Raw genomic sequence first — 18,608 nt, 5'->3', positions numbered from 1 at the left:
TCCACAGGTGCTCTGGGCACCCCAAAAACAGGCAGCCATGACCAGTGGGTGATGGCCGGTTCAGCTGGTATTTGCTGATCCCCTAGGAGCTGCCTGTTTGTCCTCCATCTATGGCCACAGTGGTGGGCACCATGTTTATTGGTGAAGGACAGAAGGGCGGCGGCCATCATGCAGGGAGGTGGCAGTGAGACCTCGATTCCCTATGCCACACCCTGGGTTCTCTAGGAGCTGCCCTCAGTCTTACCCGTGCGGAGTCAGCTCTCGGGCTTTCAAGACAGCAATGACTCGGCCCCGCTGGGTTCCTGCATCCTTCTCCAAGCCAATGACGATAACATCTCCACCACGCCTAAGAAACCAAAACCCAGAAGGGGAACCGTTTGTCTAGGGCTGTGCTCTCCAGGGGAAACAGAGCTGGTGTGCAGAAAGGCACGGGAACAAACGCAGCTTCTGCAAATGGATTGAGTTACTGAGAGGGCCCCGGAGCAGGGCGAGGAGGCCTTTCCCAGTAGGAAACCTGACCGTGGCTCTCCTTTGTGGTGCCCTGAGTTCTCTGGAGGGCTGATGGGCTTTCGTGCAGCCCTTCTTAGATTTGCTAAAGAGATTCCCTCCAGTTCCAGAAGAGAGGGAATAGCTCCTGATGGATCTTGACAGTACCTTGAGGTTCCCCTCACTCTGCCCCCAAAGCAAGAGCAGTGGGCGGTGCAGGATGGTACTCCCTGTTGGGAAACCTACCTGGGGACCCAGATGACATCTTTCACGGCAAGGATCTTCACAGCCTGCAGATGCTGGCTGAACGCCTCGCCATCCACGGGGCTCAGGTCATGCTCAGACCTGTCAGAGCCCGTGGTGGGCTCGAGCAGCCTGCTGGTGTCCTCGCAGTCAGTGGAGAAAGGCAAGCTGGAAGAGCTTGTGGGGGAGCAGGGTAGGCTTGCAAGGGACGTGGGCACCTGGAGGGGTGGAGACGAGGAGTAGGAGGACATAGAGCAGTAGTCGGTCAGCGAGTCCTGGTGGGTCAGGATCTGCGTGCCCAGCTCCTCACTGTACATGATGCTCATATCTGCAATGCAGTCCTTCTTGGGCTCCTTTGGGCTGGCTGTGGAGCAGTCCAGGGGCTCCAGGCCCATTGGGTGCACGGGAAACACGTCCCTGAGGGGGCTGGGGTCCCCGCAGAAGTATCGGGCGCACAGCTGGTAGGTGGCGGAGTGGTACATCACCAAGCAGTTGGCCCTGTCGTCCAGGCACCAGACGACCTCCTCCCCATGGCACTCAGAGCCGCACACGACTGACGTGACCACCGAAGGGGCTGAGTAGGGCTCCAGCCGCCTGCTGATCTCCAGGGCCACGCAGTCGATGACCAGCAGGCCCGGCCCGTTGCTATACCAGACCTCGGATCCACTGTTGACCACCTCCATGGCCTTCACGGGGTAGGGGTTCTGCCTCGCGTCTTCGTCTGGGATGCTGAACTTGGACCTGTTGGCTGTGTGTGAGCACAGGTAGGAGCAGCTGTGGTCTGGGGCGCCATGCACCATGGGAAACACCGCCACAAGCCCATCAGCCAGGCCTGCCAGCACCAGGTAGGAATTCTGTGGGGAGAAGACAGGGATGCTTGATGCCCTTGCGTCTCGCGCACCCGGGACAGAAACAGTTGGTGCAAGACTCATCTCTGCACGTACTCTAGGTGGGCATGTGCTTTCTACCAGCACTTCCTGGAGAAGCCAGCTCCTAAAAAGGCAGCGGCTGCCAGCGGGAGCTTCTGGGTACGCTCCCAAAGGAGGTGCAGCTCAGGCCCACAAAAGCCACACCCATCCCCCCTCCTGTGAGCAGGAGGAAAAAGGTCCATGGCACCTGAGCAAGGGGCACATGTTGCCTGGACCACACAGCTTGCCCTTTGTCAGCCTGGGTTTCTTTTTTTTTTTTTGCGGTATGCGGGCCTCTCCCGTTGCGGACGCGCAGGCTCAGCGGCTATGGCTCACGGGCCCAGCCACTCTGCGGCATGTGGGATCTTCCCGGACCGGGGCACAAACCCGCGTCCCCTGCATCAGCAGGTGGACTCTCAACCACTGCGCCACCAGGGAAGCCCAACCTGGGCTTCTTGCAATGCCAGCAGGAGGGAGCTGCCTTCTCCTTCAGGTCACCAGGGCCTCCTTCTGAGGCAGGATGTGGCACCCTCCTTCCCCTGAAATCTGCTCCTTAAGGTGACAGCAGTTGTGGACACCCTATGGGTCTGCTCTTGGCCTCCTGCCTGCTGCCCCACAAGCCGGGTGCTCCGTAAGAGCAGACCTGGGTCTGCGTGCCCACCACTGCCCCCGGCACTGGCCTGCACAGGGAAGGGCTGAGTCCCAGTCACCTCTGTGACTCCCCCCAGTTTTATGCTCAAGTCACAACACATGCTGCTGAACTAATTCTTGAAGAAATCACTTCCAAATTCAACCCTCTTGTGGAGGCACTTTTTGGCCACTATGCCACATTCCCCGCTTACCACATCTACTCTGAAATGCCTGTGGTTTAGGCAATGATGGGGTCTTGGGGTGTCTCCTGCCCCCGCAATGAAGCATGTGCTCTTCTACAACCACCAGAGGTCATCAGGCAGAGGCCAAAGTTGCAGAGACTGTGCTGAATGCTGGGCCCAGCCCAGGCCTCCTCGGAGCATCTGTGCGGAGCTGGGAATGGAGAGCAGCTTAGCAGCCTAGATGCCTGGGTGGGGTTGGGGGGTGGCCAGGAAGAGTTCAGGAGAACAAAGCCAGAGCTGGGAGACAGCAGAGACGTGGGCCTTGTGCCAGGGAGGGTGAGCAGCAGAAAGCCCCCTTGTTGGGAGCTGGGAAGTTGGGCTATCCAAGGTGATGAGTGAACCAGCCTCTAGCTTACTGAAATCCACCTTCAGGATTCAAGGAAAGAAAACAGCTAAAGCAAATAGGAGCAAGGTCTCTATCAGTCCCGGCTCTGGGCCCCAGCCAGGCGGTGAGTCCCACATCCCAGATGGGTGTGGATGTGTGCGTGCAAGAATGCAGGGGTCTGTCATCCGTGGCCACAGGGCAGCATGGCCTCTGAGGGGCAGACTGGCAGGGAGGCTCTGCACAGAGCCAGCTTTATTCCAGCCGGTTGAGCGGGTGGTGGTGCCCTGGCTTGGGGCTCTGGCCAGCCATGGCTTTAAATAACACTTTGTGTTGAGTTCTGTGCTTCAGTGCAACCAGGTCCCGAGCTCCCCAGTTGCCCGTGGGGCCACAGTCAAAAATGACTCTAAGGTTGATTTCAGTTTCTATTTTTTTAAAATAAATAAATTTATTTATTTATTTTTGGCTGTGTTGGGTCTTCGTTGCTGCGTGCGGGCTTTCTCTAGTTGTGGCGAGCAGGGGCTACTCTTTGTTGTGGTGTGCGGGCTTCTCATTGCAGTGGCTTCTCTTGTTGCGGAGCATGGGCTCTAGGTGCGGGGGCTTCAGTAGTTGCGGCACACAGGCTCGGTAGTTGTGGCACACAGGCTCAGTAGTTGTGGCATACGGGCTTAGTTGCTCCGTGTGCGGCATGTGGGATCTTCCTGGCCCAGGGATCGAACCTCTGTCCCCTGCATTGGCAGGTGGATTCTAAACCACTGAGCCACCAGGGAAGTCCCTGATCTCAGTTTCTTAAGAAATGAAACTGTAGAGGGGTGGAGAGGAGAGTGCATATATGTCACGATTGTCAGGAAGTAGTAATAATGCTCAAATTTACTCAGTGTGCTGGCCCAGAGATTTGGGTACGTTATGCCCAGAGATCCTCCTCTCAATCTCTTTTACACCCATTTTGCAGGTGGGAGAACTGGAATCAGATGATAATAGCCGACATGTTTTAACGAAGCCTCACCAATAATGACCCTTCGAGCAGGGAGCTGCACAAACAGGGGCCTCAGGGCCCACAAAGGGGTTCTGGAGGCCAGAGAAGCCTTGGGGACGCCGCTGAGGAGCTGGGGCGAGGGTAGGGGCAGCTTCTTGGGGGGGTGGTCATGGCGCTTGATCTTCAGAAATGAAGAGGAAGAGGTGTTGAGCGGCAGGGTCAATTCTGGAGGGAAGGGCCTGCTCAGAGTGCGGTGCTGGGTGGGGAGGGGTGTGAGGGGGCAGCGGGGGGGTTCGCCCTGGCCGGCCCTGTGGGCTGGGTCTGATCCTGAGGATCAGCAGCCCTGCCGGGGCCCAGGGCTGGGGAGGGCACCACTCGCAGACTCATTTGAGAAAGGCAGGGGCTAGAAGTTGAGGTGTTGAGTCTTCAGGGCCATGCTGGACAAAGAGGGACTGAGTTCTGGGACTGAGGCCGAGCACTCCAGAGGAGGCAGAGCTGAAGGGGGAGGGGAGCTGGCTGTCTGACAGGGGTGGCGGCCTGCCAGGGCCCGGTGGCCAAGTGGCTGTGGGAGGTGCTGGGCCAGGCTCCTGAGGTCCCTGCTCTCAGAAGGGGAAGGGCACACATGCCAACTGCTCCTTGACACCAGTTGCACCAGAAAAGCATCTCAACTGAACTGGGGCTGTGGCATATGCATGCAGAATGCAAGCCTTCCACTTAGCCCACTAATGATGGCCCCGATCTCTGTCTCTCTAAGGCTGACTGTGACCTAGGCTTGGTGATCCAGAAGAGCATGGCTCTGCTCCCTCCCCACCAGCCCAATGGAATGGGGAAGGGAGAATCAGAGACCTAGGCACCACCTCCCCCTTACCTCACCTTTTTTATAACAGGCACCGCCAAGAAGCAGGTGACGATGGCTGGGGTGTCCAAAGCCCGTTGGGGCGTGTTCAAGGGACACATGCCCTTGAGGCTGTAGATGTAGATCTTCTGGTCCTGCGGAGGAGACAGTCAACATGAGAGCCGGGGGACTTCCCTGGCGGTCCAGTAGTTAAGACTTTGCCTTCCAACGCAGGGGGTGTGGATTCGATCCCTGGTCAGGGAGCTAAGATCCCACATGCCTCACGGCCAAAAAACCAAAACATAAAACAGAAGCAATATTGTAACAAATTCAATAAAGACTTAATAAACCAAAGAAAACCAAACAAAAAAAAACATGAGAGGTGGGCTGCAACAGGCCTGCCGGTTCCTAGGGTGCACTCGGTCTCAGAAGGCCCTTTACGCCTTGGAAAGTAACTTATCGAGGCTTTCTGGTTGGTTGTTTTCATATTTCTGTTCTTTGTAAAAACTTGGAAAACTACAGAATATACTGAAGAAAAACAAAATCGCCCATACTCCAATACCCAGAGAAAGCCACTTTTGGGATTTGGGGCCCAGACTTTCAGTTTTCCGTGGGTATTGGTGTGTGTGCGTGTTCCCAACAGTGGGACCACACTTCTATGCTGTTTCCACACTTTTCTTCTCCCAGGATGATCAGTGCAGGCAGAGGTCCTGTCCTACCTGGTCTGTGAGGGTATGATGCATGTCTATCACTCAGAATTTGGCTCATCTGTTGTCAGATGTTTATTCTGTTCAAGTCTTTACTACTATGAATTATACTGGAATGAGCATTCTTATACACCTATCTAGTCTGAGTGTGTGTGTGTGTGTGTGTGTGTGTGTGTGTGTGTGTGTGTCTTGGTTTTTTCCTTAGAACAAACTCTTAAAGCTAAAATTGCAGAGGCTTACATGGTACAAATATTTTTGAGATTTCTGATGCATATTTGAACGATACTTGCCATCTGGAAAGCCTGCACCAGTTCATACACCCCCACCCAGTAGCTTCAGAGCATTTGTTTTGGGGCATTCCTCTCTGGAGTTCTCAGAAGACAGTTCCTTGCACCTTCTGCTGACCTTTTTACATGAAGGCACGAGGCCTCAGAGCTGAGTGGATTTGCTGTGTAGACAGGCAATGTTATAAGAAACCCAGTCACTTCGCCAACCTGCTGGGGTTCTCCTCTTGCCGGGATTTTGCACTTGACACTTAGCTGAATCCCAGAGATGCTGCTTGTTCACAGGGCTGCTGGCATTGCTCTGGGGTCTCACAGTTGTGGGCTGGGGTTAAATCTGAAATTCAAATGTACCTGCGTGTCCTGCATATTTAGTTGCTAAATGGGACCCCCCCAGGGGCTGGTGTCGCCCACCTCGATGAGAGCCCTGCAGGGGGGTGGTTACCTCAGTGGCCGTCCACAGAGAGTTCTGGACCTTGAGCTGGCAGCTCAGCTTCATGCCCGCACAGCTCACGCGCTGCACTTCCAGGAGGCCCTTCTCCGCGTTCACCACCGTGTAGTTCCTACAATCAGCAACAACTGTGCAGTCAGCTCAGGCCTCCCTCTCCCTGGCCTGGCCTGTAGCAGCTTTGGAGGAGGACATCAGCTGTGGGCCTTGTCCACCCCTTCCAGCCCAGGGTCCAATTTCGCATGTTTTAAAAGACTCAAGGACTGTTCATGTCTGGGGAAGAGCCTGGTTCTGTCTGCCTGGTAATGCTTAAACATTTGGGCAGAGAAAGGCCATTCCCAAGCAGAAGAAAGACCCTCTTCTTTCTGTGACCTTTGAGGGCTCAAAAAGTTGCCCACAGCGTGAAGGGACACCAGGGGGCTGTACCTGCACTAAGGCAGCTCCCTGCCCTCCCACTGGCCATGTCTCCCCCCTGCGCCCCCGCCACACACACACAGCAGAGTACCTCAGGTCAACCAGAGACAGATGGGGGAACTTCAGAGTAGACTGGGGGTCTCAAAACGGGCCCCCAACATAAGTGCTCTGAGAACTAACAAACTGTTGTTTATGAGAGTGGCCCTTCACTCACCCGCCCCCGCCATGTTCCCCAGCATTGCCATCTCCCCACCGTCCTTGATAGGTATCCAGCATGCTCACTGCCTGGAGGGAAGACTGCAGCTGGGGCAGGGGTCGATTATTCACCCAGGCCACACAGATCTTTTCCCCAGTCCAAGGGAATAAGTCAAGTGAGTGGATAGCAGTTCTCAATGTAACATTTTTCTGCCATCAAAGTTTGGAAACCCTTTGCCATTGTTGACTGATAACGTGTATTCACAGATGATGAGAGATGAGCAAAAAATCAGCAAATGAAGACTTTCTCCAAAGTTATATTCCCCCTTTTTCTCCAGTCTTTTTTCTATGCATTGAAAAAATAAAACTAGGATATTATAAATAACTTTACATTTAACTTGGAAAAAATTAAAAATATAGAGAAACTTAAAGGATAACACACCCCTATTCCATCCAACAAGAATTTTGTTATGTGTATCCTGTTTTCTGCACGTCCCCGCTTTCTTCTCACCCACTTCCCTTCCTTAATTCAGGATGGTCTCGGTCTCATTTCCCTCTCCACTCTCACTTCCCAGGCTCACTGCCCTTTGTGCTTCTGGCCATAATTTCTTCCCCTCACCCTCCAGTGAGCTTGCCCCTTCTTCAGGCTGGGGGGTGAGCTTTTAAAACCCTCCCAAGTCACAGAGAGAGGCTTCCCCTTCCCTCTGGAGATAAGCTTTTACAGCTCTGAGCAGTATTGTCTCCAATATCCTGGGTGAGTCTGTACAGCTCTGAGCAGTATTGTCTCCAATATCCTGGGTGAGTCTGTAAGACTGAGAAGGTGAAGAAAGTATTGCTGGGCGGTGGGGTGGAGGAGGGCCCATGCCAGAAGCAGCACTGAGCACCCCAACATCCCTGCAACCTTGGGAAAGGTTCCTAGACCGGCAATTACTGGGTCAAAGGGTATAAGTATCTCGAAGCCATTTAAGACATACTGACAAATTGGTTTTCAGACAGATGTGCAAATTTAGATGCTCACCAGTAAGGTATGACCCACCCTCAGTAGCATCCATTATTATCCTTGAAAAAAAAGTTTGCCAACATGATGAGCAAGAAAAAAAAGTTATGTTGCAGATTGAATTTATATTTCTTTGATTACCAGTAAGTTCAATTGTTAAAAAATATGTTCATTGTTCTCTGTGTACCTTTTTTCAAAGGATACATATGTTCCCTGCCTATTTACTATTGGATTTTAGTATTTTTTTCCACTGATTTGTAAAAATCCCTGAAATAAAAAGATTAATAATTTAAAATTTTCTCTATTTGTTTAAAAGGTTTTACAGTCTGTTGAGGAAATAAATATTGACGGGAAAATTGGGTTTATTTTTATATACACTGGTGAGCATTTCAATTTATTTTATGTGTACATTTATACTCTTTAATAGTAAGAGGGCTTTATTTTCATGATAGGCAATATGCCTATATTTCCTGGTCTTCTGAGATTGTGACATTCCACCAAAAGCATTGTGATATCGGGATGCTGTGCCCATAAAGGAGTTTGAAAACCATGTGCTGTCATTCAAACCAGAGGGCCCAGGCCCCACCTATCAATCTCTCCCTCATTTCTTCTTTTTCACAGTGTGCATATCACAGAGCATGTGCCCATCACCCAGCTTCAGTAATTATCACCGTATGGCCATGTCAGTTCATCTCTGCCCCCATCCATTTTTTTTCTCTCCCCAGATTCTTGTGAAGCAAATCCCCCAAATCATCTTTTATCTATAATGTTTCTGCATTTATCTCTAAAAGATGATTAGAAAAAAAAGATGATTAGAAACCTAACCACAATGCATGACCCCACCTAAGAGAAAATAATTCCTTAATATGAATATCCAGTATTCAAACTTCCCCAACTCTCTCATTATTGTTTTCAGTTTGCTTGAATCAGCAGTGAAAGAAAGCTCACATTTCCACTGATTTTTATGTCTCAGTCTTTTGATAGGTTTTCCTTCCCTCTTTCTCTTTCTCCCCTAGCAGGTCATGTGATGAAGACACTGGGAGGTGTCCTGTGGAGTTCCTGCATCCCAGGGTTTCATCTACCTCATTCCCCTGTCCCCGATCTGGAGTCTTGATTAGATTACATCTGAATTTTTAGGCAAGAATACTTCCTCATTGGGGTTGTGTATTTCTATTGAGAGGCACACAATGTCTGGTTCTCGCTCCTTTTGTGATCATTAATGATAACTGCCTACATCCATTATTTCAATAGAGATTACAAAATGCTGACATTCTAATTCTAGCATTTCTTCTTCATTTATTAGCTTCATTTACTCTAAAAAGAAAAACTTCCTCCTATCATCTCTTTTGCTAGCTTCCATGGGGCACAGTTCACATAGGAAAGGCAGAATAAAACCTTGATTCTTTCTGTATAGACTAACTTTCAAAATAATAGGTTTGTTCCCTAGGAGCCTCCAATGATGATCAATGAGGAGTTTTATAAGTTAAAAAATTTTTTAATTATTATTTTTTATTAAGTAGCATTAGAAACTAACGAATTTAAACAATTTGATGTGTCTCAATTCACTGCAGATATTTATTCTTACTGATCCTTGGTTGCCCTATCTTTGGCCAGTGGGAACCTATTCAGATTGGCTCCTGAGTCCCTTTGATCCACCCTCACAAGTCTCTGATGGCATCCTTGTTTCCAGTGTGTCAGATGTTTCAGGTCCACTTCCTGCCCCAAATCTGGAGTCAGCCACTTCTCCAATAAGCCTTGGTTCCCCTTGGCACTAAGAGACCACCATCTGCATCCTAGGGGTGCTCACTAGTATTTGGTTGGTCATTGTTTCTAGGCCCTTTCAATGGGCAGAGCTATGAAATATAAGTTCATTTTTCTTAAAGCTAAAATACTCACAAATCCATCCAATTTAAATTCAGAACTACAGGATTTTCATTTAACCTATCTTTTATATTTTGCATGCTGAGTATCACAATTTGCAATGCATGGCACCAACATAATTACTCATTAACTTTACCCTACAATTATAAGCAATGCCTTAAAATAGCAACACTACCACCGACATTATAATTACTGACTGTGTGTATATGTATATACACACCTACATATATATGTATTTTTTACATATATGTGGACATATATGTATACACTTTTTACATATTTTTTTATTTTTATTTTTTAGGACATTTTTGTTTTTCTTAGAGTACGTCTTATGTCAGAACACTCAGTCCCAGTGACATAAAACCTGATGAAAACCTTACCAATAGTGACCTAGGGAAATGGCAAAGTCCCTTCCATTTATCTCATTGCATCTTAAGCTTTGCTTTACCTAAGCCTTATCAGATTTGAGCACCTGCAAATGTTGCACTAGGCTTCCTAGAAGACTATTCGTGCCGTGAAATGCTCTCTTGCTTCTGAAGATGTCACTCTAGGTAGGTGGGAGAGGCCACACCTCTGGCCAGGACTGAAGGGTCTCACACAGGATGGTGCTTTTCTCCTAAGTCTCTGATGCTATCTTTCCAAGTCCCTGGTCTCTCTGTCATTCTCCTCGAATACGCAAAGCCCCTCCCCAATGTCCCTGTCCTTCCTGCCACATCACTAACAAAAAGAGATGCACCTGGAAGGTGGGGGGGGGGCATGAATTCTTATTTAAGGGCATCCCTCTTGCTTGTTCCTGGGACCCCTTCCCTTCTCTCTACTCAGCAACTCCGCTCCAGTACCTTCCTCTCTTCCTGACCCCAGCATCATTTACTTCCTCTACCATCAAGCTGCAAATAACTCCCATCTTAAAACAAAACCCTCCTTTGACCCCCGCCCCCCATGTCCCTGGCAGACATCACATGTTCTCTGCTTCTCTTATCCACAAACCCACATGTGCATGTCTATGGACTGTTTTCTCTCTCAAGCAGACTCCATCAGGCTTTCAATCCACTGTCCACTAAACATCTCTCACCATGGTCATCCATGACTGCTCCCCAAGTCCACGGTCACCCCCCCGCATTCTGATACCAGCAGGGCACGGTAGGCCTCAGACGTTACCTGGACTCCTCTTTCCCATCCCAGAACACCACCATGTACTCCTGGCCCTGGGACGAGAAGAAGGCCGTCTGCTTCCCGCAGGGCAGCTGGTACATGAAGGTTGCAAAGGTTGGGTCCTTCATCTGGCTCACCACTGCCAGGGCCAGTGGTCGCTGAGGGAGAGAGGCCAGCAGGGTCATAAGCAAGGGTCACTTACAACCAGATGGATGCCCGTTCTTTCCTTGAAACTAAGGGTCTTGAACCAGGAAGGAAGAAGTGGAATCTGCTTATTCAGCACCCAATCAAAACAAGAGGCCCAAACAACTTCAGATACCAGAAAAAAACCCTTCCAGGGTCTGGGTCACCGTTATCCATGGCAACTTAAAGTCAGGTGGTCAGGTTAGCCTAAACTCTGATATTCCAACCCCCATGCCCAGGGACACAAAATCTGGAAAATATTTTTTCTCAGACCTCATTTACTCTCCATACATTAAACTAGCATCATCTAATTTGATAAATAAGTTTTAACCTTGAAACCATTGGTCTCTTCCCAAAACAACTAGCTTCAAAATGATAATACGGCTCCTGCTTCTCATGAGCAAACTTTCTTCCCATACTTTAAAAAGAGATACGTACATTCTCTCTGCTCTTGGATGGGGGCTGTATCACTATAAGGTTTGCTTTATTCGCATGATGATGTAACACAAAAGTTGGGGAGGAAAAGAAACTTCGTTTTTCCTGGGAGTGACACCCACTCAAAGAAAATGAACTGGATGTATTAGAAGCAATACATATCTCTTTGTAGAAGAGATGAGCAGAAAAGGGTTGCCCAATTTGTTCTAGACCCTCAGTGAAGGGTGGGCAGGCAGCCATACATGTGCACTCTGGAGACCCATAGCCTCCACCAGCTGGCAGGAGCTGCCAGGCCCCCAGGCTCTGTGCCCCCAGGTACCTTCTCAGGCTTTGTGTCCCAGCACTCCATCATAAGTGCCTGGAGTCGATGGAACTGCACTTCCTCCAGCTGCCCCAGAACTGGGCGGATGCCCTTGGACAGCTTCTTGGCAATCTGAAGCTGGTGCTGGCCCAGTGCAGGCCGCTGTCCTGACAGCAACTCGTAGAGCACCATCCCATAGGAAAACATGTCTACCTAGGCAGAGAGGCAAGCCAAGTCAGACCCCCTTCCTGGGCCCAGCAGATCTTGCAAGCTGGCCCTGAGAGAGAGAGGGAGTGGGGAGACACGTTAGATAAGGAAAACGTGGGCCCTGTCCAAACGAAGACAATCATCAATTTCACCAATCCATCCACCTCTCTCTACCTGTCCAAGCATCCCACCAACCATCTGACTAACCATCATTCTGTCCCTTTATCCATCTATCTTCCAGTTCTTCCTTTTTTTCCTTCCTTCCTCCCTCCCTTCTTTCTATCCATCCATCTATCCAGTCAGCCACCCACCTGATCACCTGTCCTTCTGGACATTTATCTATGCATCTTCCTTTGTACCCATATATGCATCCATCTGACTGTCCTTCTGTCCATTTACCCATCCATCCCCCCATACTTCCTTCCTTCCATCCACTCATCCACCCACCCATCCATCCATCCATCCATCCATCCATCCATCCACCCACTAAACACATAATGAGAACTTGCTGTCAGGCACTGGTTAAGGGCTCGAAGGATGCCATGGTCCTTTCCCTTAAGTATAAAAACAAGGCAGGAAAATGCAAACTCTTGGTTTAACATGCTTGGTAGTAGGAGTACATGCAAATCATAAAGAGGGGAAAGTCTCCCAGATCACAACATCTTGATTCCTCTAAATGTCATGAAAATGTGCCTAAAGGAGAGAGTTACACAGGTCTCCATGAGGGTCAAGAAATAACTTTTTAGCAGGAGAATGGCTAAGGTAGACCTGAGAGTTTTCGATGTGAAGGTTCTGTTATAAATTTAGTTATGAGGTGCCTTGTCATCTGTTACTAAGAAGCTTATTTTTGTCACTCTGGTTTGTCTTTTCTATCTTGGTTAATAGCTACAGATGCCAATTTAACCCACATATGCTTGGGTCATTCCTGAAGCGATTAGTCAATGACCCATCTACAAATCACCAAATAATGAGAAATTACAGACCAGGGGAGTTTCACTGCTGGCTGATTAATTAACCAGGGCTGGCACAAGATGCAAGGCGAGCACTGTAAGATGTTTTTAAGTTGTCTGTGTGCCTGCATCTACCAAACAGCCCTCAGGGAAGAAGGCAAGCATTTAGCCTTCGTCTCAGCCAAGGTTGGCCATGGGAGGCCATGCTTAACCTGCCAGAATTCACTCTCTTCTCTTGGCTTTGGTGATGCTGCCTTTTGATTTGACCAGGAGCCTCCTTATCTGTCTGTTCCTCACAAGCCACTGTGAGGCTGGTCCTCTGTCTCCATTTTGCACATTTAAATGGCAGAGTTGGGACACAAATCCGGACCCATCTCTGTCTTGGACTTTTTGTCCACTGTGCACAGCCTTCACTATGTTCCTGAACTGAGGTTTGAGTATTCTGAGGCTAGGTCACTGCTCTGAAGATAAGGAGAAGTCACTCGTGACATTACTAGGTAGAAACAGGCCTCTGTTCCCTTCTGGTTCAAGCCAGTGCCTGTGGTTGAGCACGGGAGAGGGAGAAATGTGTGCTTGGGGGCATGTGGAGCCCAGAAGCTGCAGGTGCCTCCAGGACTATGCAGTCCTGGGCCAGGGGACAGCAGTGGGCCAGGGCCCGTACCTTCTCATCGTACACGATGCGAGGCCTGATCTCTGGGGCCTGGTAGCCAGGAGTGCCCTCCACGCCAAGGGCGCCCTCGTGAAATGACTGCCGGGATATGCCGTAGTCTGACAGCTTGATGTTGATGTGCTCCTTGACGTCCAGAGACCAGACCAGGATGTTGTCTGATTTCAGGTCACAGAAGATGATGTTTTTCTTGTGCAGGTAGGCCAGGCCGGAGGCTATCTGGTAGGCTATTTTTTGGGTGAGCATGTGTCCCAGGGGCATAAAGGAAGAATCTTTGCAAAGAAAAAATTATCAAACTATCATCATAACAACTCTTTTCTTACCTCTGTCTCCCCAAATACTTTATATTCTACTGACGCATTCTCATTGCTCTCCAGGCTGGATGCCAGAAGAGACAGAGAACAACCTTCTTAAGATTATTTAGGTTAGAAATGCTTGTTGTTACTGCTTCATGGCATCTCATGAATTGCATCTCTGCAATTGTTGGTGTTTTTACTAAAAAGAGCAAGGATTCAAAATTCCTAGAGTTCATCTCAGGCCAAGATTGCTATAATGTCAAGGGGTGAGTTGCAGGTATAAGAACTCCATTAAAAAAAATCTCTTCCACTGGGGGAGGAATAATTGATTTTAACTGCATTTCTTCTTGCTGAGTTAAAAGACATCTACCTCTTTCCCTCTGTCAGCTGTTTGGAATTTAGTTACCCATTTCTCAGGGCAAATATTTAAAACTTTTGTTAAAAAATAATATAGAATAAAACTGACCCCAGGGTCTCAGATTTTTAACAATCGTGGACAGATGTGGTGAGCTATGGGCAAAGGAGAGATTTATGTGGCTACTGCGCTCACCAGGCTGCTGCTGATCAGTCCTCCCTGGGCTGCCTCTTTTGATGCTCTCACTGCCCTCCAAGTGGGGCTATTATCATCTCATCCTCCTTTTATGGATGAGTAAATTAAGCAGCTTCCTGGATTATGGCAGACAGCCTGGACTTGGAACATAGCTCTGTCTGACTCCAAATTGTGAGCTCCTGCAGCCTCGCCAACACCACTGCCCAGCACTTAGGCCTGGAGAAGCCCTTTTATCACCCACTGGGAGTGGCACATGAGTCACAGGTGGGTGTGCCCGGCCACAGATGGCTCCCCAGGACCTGAGCTGCCCACCATGGGCTCTCTGGCCTCCCATGGGCTGGACTGGGCCGGGGCGGGCCCCAGGCAGCGCTCTGTGGAAGATTCTGGGCATGGTGGGTACCTTTGGCATTCTCGGACAGCACGGTGTTGAGGCTGCCAAGCGGGGCGAGCTCCAGGGCGAAGCAGAGCGGGTGGACACTGATGCCGATGAGGGACACGATGCAGGGGTGCTGCAGGGCGTGCAGCATGCTGGCCTCCTGCCGGAACTCCGAGAAGTTCCTCATGGCGTCTGTGGACCGAAGGTGCCTCAGCATGGTGTCTGCAGGGAGAGAACAGCTGTCACCACTGCCTGGGGAGCCTGTGTAGGGCAACTCTGCGTGGGGGCCCTGTCACACTCAGAGCTGCGTCACAGGGACTCGAGGGGCTGGGCAGGGCCAGGATTTACATTTTAAGTCACTCAACATAACTGGGGTTGCAATATCGTCACCCAATTTTGGCACCAAATGTAGGCATTCCTGAGGCATCCGGGCTGGTATCAAGCCCCCTCCCCAGGTCTACACTTGTCCTGTCACACTCAGCATTCCTATCCCCTTGGTGCACACGCTCCCACCCTTGTCACCCACTCTCTTAGCCCTCACCCCACCCCGCTGCTGGCTGCCTGAGGGTCTCAACTGGATCTTATTCCAATCCTGCATACACGAGTGTAACCCAGAGTTCAGGCAACATGTCTGGCATGTAACCAAGTTCCGCTGCTCATCTGCAGGGATGCTGGGGGCTTGGTCGCTGCTGCTTACCTTACTCCCTGCCAGGAGCCAGGACGATGAAGGGCAGAAAGAACTACTGCCCTCTTGTCAGCCAGAGAGAAAACCATGGGGCAGCCATGGGCCTGTGACACGTCATCTCAGCCCAGAGGAGAAAGGTCTATGGGCAGTGGTGGGCTGTCCTTGAAGTGCATCCCACATGTAAGGCATTTGCCTGAGTCCCCCTGAGGGGCCTTTCCCACCAACTGGTCACCCACCAGGCTGTTGCCAGCCCTGAGGTCACCGAGCAGTGTCCACCAGGTCCTGCTTGTCTTCTTGTGTCCTGATCTGTCCCTCCCTTATGTTCAGATTTTAAAATCAGGGATCATTGGACATGGAAGTTTAAACAGCCTGAAGAAAATCTTGGCAGTTAAAATGTATCAACTGTGCCAGATCTATGTGTGTGCCAAACAAACTTGTTTTTTAAGTGTAAAAGTCTTAGTTTTCACATTGGGTCTTTAGACCATTAAGAATGTTTCTGACTATGGTCGAAGGCTGACCCAAGTCTGCCCCAGTTTAGCAAATAGTCAGCCTTTCCCACTGACTCCTGACGTTACCTCTGCCATGTGCCAGCCTCGCCTCCCACACACATGCAGGCTCTCTCCGTTCCCTTGACAGGCCCAGCCGTGCCCCAGGAAAACACTGCCTTAATGCCTGGAGACTTATAAGTCAGTCGTTTGCTGGGCAAGCCTCTCTCCTTTGTCTTCTGTTGTGGGATTTTCTTGGCTGTTCTTGGGTTTTTGTCACTTCACATGCATTTTATTTTCATTATTTTAAAAATTTTTATGTATTTATTTGGCTACACTGCGCGGCATGAGGGATCTTAGTTTCCCAAACAGGGATCGAACCCATGCACCCTGCAGTGGAAGCACGGAGTCTTAACCACTGGACCACCAGGGAAGTCCCCACATGCATTTTAGAATCAGTCAGATTTAACACACACACACACCCTGCTGGAATTCAGATGAGAACTAAATTGAATGATAAATATTATTTATTCCTCAATATTTTATGGTTTAATTGCTGCCATGGAAGGCATTTTCTAATGGGTCATTGGTGCCAAATTTGATGCTGAGCTCACGTCTAACAACTTTATCAAACTCTTATTGGCTATGGTGTTTGTCAATAAAGTCTCTTAGATTTACATTCTCTGCATGTAACTATGGTTTTGTTTCTTCCTTTCTTTTTTTTAAAAATTTATTTTATTAATTTTATTTTTGGCTGCATTGGGTCTTCGTTGCTGGGTGCAGGCTTTCTCTAGTTGTGGCGAGCGGGGGCTACTCTTCGGTGTGGTGTGCGGGCTTCTCATTGTGGTGGCTTCTCTTGTTGCAGAGCATGGGCTCTAGGCGAGTGGGCTCAGTAGTTGTGGCTTAGTTGCTCTGCGGCCTGTGGGATCTTCCTGGACCAGGGTTCGAACCCATGTCCCCTGAATTGGCAGAGGGATTCCCAACCACTGCGCCACCAGGGAAGCCCCATGTCTCTTTCTTTCTGATCTGTTTCTTTATATTGCTCTATGATTCTAATTTTTCTACCAAGAGTGTAAATTCCTATTGTGATCATGAAGATAACCATGCTAAGCCAGGGACAGTGAGAAATGTGATATCCAGCTGGCTGGAAGGGAGGAAGCCTCCTAGCACTTGCCCTAGCTGGGCATTAAGTGGTGACGTGTTGCTCTAGAACATCTCTGAGCTGCACATGATGTGTGGACCTGAGCATGCCAAGGCAAGAGGGTGTGCCCTCCTTCAGGTGGAAGGGGTAAGGGAGAAGCCACCCATGCTGGCTTTCCAATTCATCCATCTGGAGTGCCCACCGTCCTCCCTTTAGTGGCTGGGTGGGGTGGCCCAGGGTGAGAGGTCCACCTGAGGTCTGACTGTGTGCCCACCACGTGTCAGGCCTGTGCTGGACACGGAGTGGATGGAAATTGTAAGGATGGCCCGTGCTCTTGGGGGCTCAGGTCCAGACAAGAAAGTAATCTCCAAAAGCAATTTCTAGGCCTTGCTCAGCCTGATTCTCAGGCCTGGCCCACATCCTGCCAGGCATAAAGCAGGGCTACCCCTGGGGCCCACATCGGCTTTTCTCACCCTCCTTCCCTGCCTTGTGTGGCCTCAGGGGTCTCTAAGGTGGTGCAAGTTTGGACCAAGGGAAAACACATGTGTAAAGAAACGATACAGGGCCCTGTTTACCTTCAGGGGCATTAGCAAAGTTCTTGAATTTTTTGATCTGGAATCGCTTCACAGCCACGGGCTGGCCTTGGTACCGGGCCCGGTAAACGATGGTGCCACTCCCACCTTGGCCCAGGACAGTGCTCTCATCCTCGCTGTGCTCCAGCTTGCTGTTCTCCAGGAAGAGCCTGCCGGAAACACAGTATGTGGGGGGGTTAGAACAGACCTTCTTACCTGCCCCCTATAACCTGGAGAGACCTGCTGAGGTGGGAGGCGGGTCCTGGGCTGGGCGGGTACAAGAATGTGCTTGGCCATTAGTTCCCACTGAGGAGAGTCAGGGTTCAAAGCCACCGGGAGGTCACACAGATCTGGGATGAACCCCAGCCCTGGGCAGGTCACTCAGCCCTGACAAGCCTTGGTATCCTCTATAAAATGGGCTCATAACAGGAATGGCCTCAGAGGTGTGGATGGTGAGTGGTATAGGGTGAAGCCTCTGAAGGCGGCAGACACAGAAAAAGAATTCCTTTGGACATTTTCCTTCAAAAGGTTCTATGCTTTGAGAGCTAGTATCCATCAGACAAACTGCATTTATTTACTGCTAGGTTAGTTGTTTCCTCATTTCTTTTTATTAAGCCAATAATTATATAAATGGCCATGCAGAGCTTCTGATTGGCATGGCCAGTGTCCCCACAATTGATGGCTAGGATTTTACCCAAAGGCAGGGAGTTTAGATCTTCTCACCTGTCTGTGTGTTCTAATCCTAGGTGAAAGGGGGACTTCTGTTGGGCTTTTGGAAATATTGCAAGTCACTCCTGGAAGGGAGGGAAAGAGGGAGGGATGCAGGAAGGGAGAGAAAGAGGGAGGGAGGGTGGGCAAGGCAGCCGGATGCCCTCCCATTTCCGGGCTTCCCCCTGCTTTGCTGAGGTCTTCCAATGTTCCTCTTCAGCTACCTCTGCCGGGTGCCTCCCCTGGAGCTCTCCTGGCCCAACAGACCAATGCCCCTCTCCCACCCCCCCAACCATGCAGTTGTTGCCCATGTCTTCCAGGAACAGATTTTGCAG

At 50.0% G+C, this 18,608-nt stretch overlaps 1 protein-coding gene across 6 annotated transcripts in view; it reads right to left on the bottom strand.

Moving 5' to 3' along the window:
• The window catches only part of LRRK1 (leucine rich repeat kinase 1), a 123,921-nt gene that overhangs the window by 4,041 nt on the left and 101,272 nt on the right, over window positions 1-18,608 (bottom strand). For 5 of the 6 annotated variants that reach the window (XM_029237377.1, XM_029237379.1, XM_029237378.1 and 2 more), the window contains 9 exons: window positions 17,569-17,735; window positions 14,707-14,904; window positions 13,455-13,732; window positions 11,655-11,849; window positions 10,724-10,875; window positions 6,076-6,193; window positions 4,681-4,797; window positions 733-1,583; window positions 245-346 (listed from right to left, as the gene is read on the bottom strand). In XM_029237377.1, the coding sequence (XP_029093210.1) occupies window positions 245-346; window positions 733-1,583; window positions 4,681-4,797; window positions 6,076-6,193; window positions 10,724-10,875; window positions 11,655-11,849; window positions 13,455-13,732; window positions 14,707-14,904; window positions 17,569-17,735 (2,178 nt within the window). Of the gene's footprint in view, window positions 1-244; window positions 347-732; window positions 1,584-2,523; window positions 2,661-4,680; window positions 4,798-6,075; window positions 6,194-10,723; window positions 10,876-11,654; window positions 11,850-13,454; window positions 13,733-14,706; window positions 14,905-17,568; window positions 17,736-18,608 lie in introns of those variants that run through there. The other variant, XM_029237381.1, reaches the window with a different exon arrangement.

Source organism: Monodon monoceros, unplaced genomic scaffold (genome assembly GCF_005190385.1).
Source record: "Monodon monoceros isolate NGI ecotype Baffin Bay Population unplaced genomic scaffold, NGI_Narwhal_1 Super_Scaffold_21, whole genome shotgun sequence".
NCBI classification, from domain to species: Eukaryota; Metazoa; Chordata; class Mammalia; order Artiodactyla; family Monodontidae; genus Monodon; species Monodon monoceros.
This window is presented reverse-complemented; position numbering and strand designations above follow the sequence as displayed.